Source organism: Magnolia sinica, chromosome 4 (assembly GCF_029962835.1).
Source record: "Magnolia sinica isolate HGM2019 chromosome 4, MsV1, whole genome shotgun sequence".
NCBI classification, from domain to species: domain Eukaryota; kingdom Viridiplantae; phylum Streptophyta; class Magnoliopsida; order Magnoliales; family Magnoliaceae; genus Magnolia; species Magnolia sinica.
In genome coordinates, this window is record NC_080576.1 from 112003232 (window position 1) to 112008785 (window position 5554).

Consider the following 5554-nt stretch of genomic DNA (forward strand, 5'->3'; position numbering starts at 1 on the left):
TACAAGAAAACTGGCCTTTACTGGCGGTCAAACCATAAAACCACCAATAAAGGCTTTACTAGTGATCAGGTAACTGCCGGTAAAGGTGGTGTCAGTAAAGGCTTTGCTGGCGATCAGGGACCTTTACTGGCGGTTCTGCTGGATGCCCCTAAATCGTCAGTTTTTTGCTGTACTACCAAAATGGTCAAACACTAGGAATAAAATCCGTAGCTAAATATAGCTACGGTTTAGACTATAGCATTACCCTAGCTAGCTACAAATTAAATCTTTCTCATCCACAAGTTTTTCTTTTTTTTTAACACCATAACGTACCTTGGTTAATGTCAATGATCTCCTTGTTGTCAATGATTGCCATTGTTTCCAAGGGACTGGTTTCTTCTGTCGATCTTCGGTGAGCTGTGTAGCAATAGAAGGCATCAACACCAGTATTTTGGAGTCTTTCGGCAGGTTCAGGTCCTCAATGCAGCAAATAATCTTATCTTCTGGCTGGAGTGGTCAGATTCAGAAAATCCTGGGATTTCCAGCTGTGGCTTGTCTGCGGTCATGATCTGCAGGAGTAATGGTGCGCAGGTAGGTATGTATGGTGCTTGCTCAACGCTTCCGGAATTCAAGCTGCAGGTGGATCTTTTCTTTTAATTTGGTCTGCATCCGAGTCATTGCCTGCTGGGAACTTGTTGTGTTGCTCTTCTGTTTAATGCTGGCTTGGTGGCAGCCTCTAGCTATGGGATTGTGTGCTTTCCTTCAGGCTTGGAGCAGGGTTTTGTCTCTTTGCTGGTTGGAGAGGTTATCCCTTTCCCCATTTTCGTATTAACAAGAGTTAAGGAAGCATTTCCATTCTTTATACAATAGCAAGTACATACATGTGCAGAAGGGGCTGTTGTGCAAATGCCAAAAGTCTTTCCAACAGTTTTAGTGCTAGAGGATCTGCATTTATTATTAGAATAGGTAGTGAAAATCTCATATTTATCTCAAAATACTCACTTAGTTTTTTATGCCGAAAATCCAAATTCAATACTTGCATAAAAGCTCACCTTTGAATAATGGACACTCCACACAACTTGTAGAAGTCTACTCCAGTGTTCATGGACCCTGGATAGAGAAAAAGGAAATCTACTCTGATGCATTGTGATCGACTGCAAGCAAACAACATGCCCCAATATTAAGATAATCAAATGCAAACATTATCAGTTAGAGGAATAACAAACTACTCAAATGCAAACGTTATCAGTTAGAGGAATAACAAACTATGTTACATAAATGTGAGGGAATGAATAGATAGTACATGGCTTACATGAAGTTATATTTTAGGCTTCTAAACAAGAAATCACTTGTTATGCATGCCTCTTTGTCACGAAATGCATGCCTCACCAAGCGAAGCCCTCATCTAGGCATACACATCTAGCATTTGCTTGATAATCACCTGTCATGATAATTTTGGAAAGGTTTCAAAGGTCGATATGTTAGAATTAGCATTCTATTGATGTTGGATACACTTAAGTGCCATGAGATGAGATGAGACAAACCAGGTTTGAATCATCTAACAAAACCTTCTCAAAAACTCCAAAGGGCAGGGCAACTGACGTTGGAATTCCTATCGAGGAAGGCACTTTTCCTTTTAGATATGAAAGTTTATCTGAATACCATCCCTGATTTTCCATATGCACATAGATTTACTCCAAAATGCCATACCAATTAAAGAAATAAAGAAGTGGAAGGGAAAACAGATCTTCAAAAAACCATTCCATATATTTTACAAGACTAACCATTTAACTGGTGAATTTATGAGCTGGTATAGCATATCTACCTGCTTTTTTATCAGAGTTAGGGATGGTGAAGATCCATCTTCTTTCAAATTTGTTGAGCTTGCATCAGAGAGTTCACTTTCCTCAATCCTACTATTGTTAAGACAAATGGATAAGGATCAGTTGTGTATTCATGTAGTTGATAGAAGTAGCATGAACACAAAATTACACAGAGAAAATAGTAAAAGACAATTTGTCAAATTGGACCATAAGCTCATTTTATGAGGAAAATATACGCTTATCTTGTATATCATGAGATATATTGTCATAATCACATCATCCACAAATTCAAGGGATATATTTACCTGTAAAGTATTTCTGCAGAGGTAGCTTTCAGGCATAACAACTTTGGCAAGATGTGATGGTTGATATATGTGGCATACAAGTAACTCAAATTAATCTGTCAACACCAACTTAGATGCATCATAATCCAAAAATTACCTTGAATTGATTACCAAACTAGTCAATTGGTGGACAAGTATCAGATGGTTAAAATTGAAAAATAAAAATAAAAAAAATCCTACTGTTCGACAAATAAGTTTCCACAAATCAAGGTTAAGATTGTTGAACCAATCTGATTTTCAGATTATAACCTGTATCTACTGTGGACCCCACAATTTGAATGGCATAATGAGATAATGCACATCGCATTTACAGATCTTTATCTCTAAGTGCCTGTGCATCATGCATCCAACTCTACCAAAGTATGAAATAACTTCCCATGCCCCAAACAGGGATGGATATTTTTGAAGATGTGCTCTTTATAAAGATGTGCTCTTCTTTATTATGATTATAAGAGAATGCTATCTTACAGACATTTGAAGAATCTCGCTTCCATAAAGCAGGATATCCCCAAAGAATATTATTATTTAATCAACATAAACAAAACTCAATAAACCATTCCAGATTAATATAAACATATGAGGTTGTTCCCTACCGCAGCAATTGCTATCATTTCAAATGCTTGAATCCCTGAAACATAGCCAGGATCCAGATTGGAGACAAGGATGGTGCACCTGTCATTTGTACCACTTATTCCAGGAGGCAAGCCTCCACCAAATGCAGCTGCAGCATTTCACATATAGAGTCAAAGACACACACTTGTGGTGAAGCATCATTTAGTGTTTTTATAATATACAGATAGCTCTGCTATAGAAACACACATTGGTGAAGTGTCATTACACACAGAAACCCTTCTTGGGTTCTGGTCAATAAATTTGCATTTCATGTTCAGTAATGTAAGCTATAACGAAGCTAACCAAAACAATACCTGTGAACATACCAAAATCAAAAGTGCACAGCACCCATTTTGTAACACAGACAATGGCACGATTAATGTTCATACCTGAAGAAACATGAGTTATCAATGTTATAGAAATGAATTAAAATATATTAACTCCTAGAGGGTTAAAAACATTAACGATTTCTTTGAGTACAATAGTACAATATTTCTCAAACTACTTCAGACACAGACATGTTTCCATAGTCTAGACATGGTCACAATGAGTTGAAACATAATAGAAGAATGGACAAATAATACCTTCAAGAAGTCGAATTTCATTAGCAAATGGTATTTTGCTGATCTTCTTGAAAATTTATTTACAATTATAAAGACTCCGAAAAAGAAGCATCTGGAAATAAATGAAATGTGAAAAAACATTATTGAATAAAATTACCATTACATTTAATCAACATAAATGAAATGCTTTCTTACAATTTAAATGCATTCCAGCAAGGCGAACACCCATGGACTTGATTCAAGAATAAAACAACGAAAAGAAAAGACACAAGAAGTTTAGCATCTTAAACCAAATGAAACACACAAAAGATGTATGTTAAACTCAATACAGAGTAACCATGAAGAAAATGCCAAGCATCAGTCAGTTTGGGACTGTATTTTGAACTAATCATCCCAGGCATATCCAAAAGTTTGATTTTCTCAGCCAAAGCTGGCCCATTTGCCACTCCAAGGTACCACATTCCATACCCTCTCAGGAGACAACATTGAGAACTAGCCCAAGCTAGAACCCCTGACCCTGGCCAGAGCTGGGCCACATTCCATACCTTTCAACAGCAATATGGCAGTTATCTTGTAACTGTCAGTGACATGTCTATTGCAGGGAACAATTTAACTAAGCTTTGGTTTCACCACTATCTGCATCTACCACACATGGCATGTACATACAAACATCCAAATCATACTAATTGGGGTTCCAACTATGTAGAGTACCTTAATGTTTAATACTGATGAGGCTCCTACCCTTACAAATGGTGGCCCATCAAATGAATGGCTAAAGATAATTAGCCAGTGTCCCACAGAACTGGCGAAACAAGTGCCTGTAAACTGGTTTGAGTGAAGAATATTGACATATGAAATTGTTGAGATGCATTTTCCAATGGAACCAAGAGAGCATTAAAAGCACCCGACAAAGATTAAAATTGGGACCTTAACATTCCTAATCTTCAAATCCATAATGAATAAGAGCATAGTAAGACAAAGGCATATTGCCATATCAAGAACAAAAATTATGCCATATCAGAACTGAAATGAATATGAAAATGGTAAGGTGAAGGTAATGAACCTTCATCTTATTGGATACATCCTCATAGTAATGAACTTTCATATAGGAAGACCTTCTCATACTCCTGTACATGATACCTTAAGTAGCTATCTACTCTAGTAATGTGCGTAAGCTTGTTTGGTTCAGCTTTACCAAGTCTCTCGATGTAGACCGGTCTTCCTTCTTTAACAACTCCATGGTATCCCTGAAGGTAATAATGCAAGACTTCTTCCAGCGCTACATGCTTAAAGTCCTTCAGATTAATATATGGTTACAGTGTCAGAAATAGAAAACCTGAAATCTCTATATTCTGGAAATAATTTAAGGAAAAAATATATTGAATCATTCCAATACAACAGTAGCTCCAAGCACCTTCGGCTTCTCGACGATAGGGATTGTGAAACAGAAGAAATAAAAGGCTACAAAAATGAAGAAACCCGAGATATTGAGCTTCTATTTTAAGGATCATGATGCAGAAGATCCAAACTTGTCCCTACAATTATTTACAGATAGAGACCCAAATAGAAAAACAAGAATAGAGGAAATCACAAAAGCTAATAAAGAAAATAGGTGCTAATTTCAAAGGTCACAGAATGCAGTGAACTGTCATGGGCAGTCTCGTCCCCGCTACATTTGCATCGAAATGGGTAAGAAAAGCACAATACCTAAAGAAAGTTTATGTTTACACATTAAAGTATGAGAAAGAAAACAGTTGATTCTTATAACAGCTTTGTTAGCATGCCACCAATCTGAGCATTAGGCAAAATTGAAGAGGACCATTACCAGAATTAATTAAAATTTGCAGCATAAATTTCCATCTTTAAGAATTTTGAAAAGACATGGTGTTTGGCTAACAATTGCCTCTATATGAAAGACATTGACAGTATGGAGGCCAAATTCAAAAGGCAATAAGGCCCTTCTGGTATGGAGGTTGTCTTTAAAGATGGCTTAGGCTAAATACAAATATGTTTATTGGGCCTATCTTGAGCTAAGCATAAACTTGATAACTTGACTTGAAAGCCTAGTTCATCCATGCATTGGCCTCACCTGATGCACAACTTCTACATCCACTTGGTATCCTTGCATAGAATGGCATATTAGGAAGACAAATTATATGATTCACTTACCCAAGGATATGCATACCATCCTCAGGTCCTTTGTACAAATGCAGCCCTGTTTTGGTCATCCAGA

The 5554-nt window shown here is 36.9% G+C and overlaps 1 protein-coding gene across 2 annotated transcripts; it reads right to left on the reverse strand.

The window, feature by feature from the left end:
• Positions 1-310: 310 nt before the first annotated feature.
• LOC131243842 (alpha-glucan water dikinase, chloroplastic-like) lies at positions 311-3742 on the reverse strand. Of its 2 annotated transcripts, XM_058243450.1 has the most exons (8): positions 3517-3742; positions 2740-2867; positions 2108-2202; positions 1805-1895; positions 1292-1646; positions 1032-1133; positions 861-924; positions 311-548 (listed from the first exon to the last, which is right to left on the reverse strand). In XM_058243450.1, exons 1-5 carry the CDS (start codon positions 3548-3550, stop codon positions 1494-1496), a joined length of 501 nt encoding a protein of 166 aa, XP_058099433.1. In that variant the 5' UTR covers positions 3551-3742; the 3' UTR covers positions 311-548; positions 861-924; positions 1032-1133; positions 1292-1493. The 2 variants fall into 2 exon arrangements, 1 of the variants encoding a protein (XP_058099433.1); XR_009170201.1 differs by lacking the exon at positions 3517-3742 and having other exon boundaries at positions 1764-1895; positions 2740-3125.
• Between the last annotated feature and the right edge of the window lie 1812 nt (positions 3743-5554).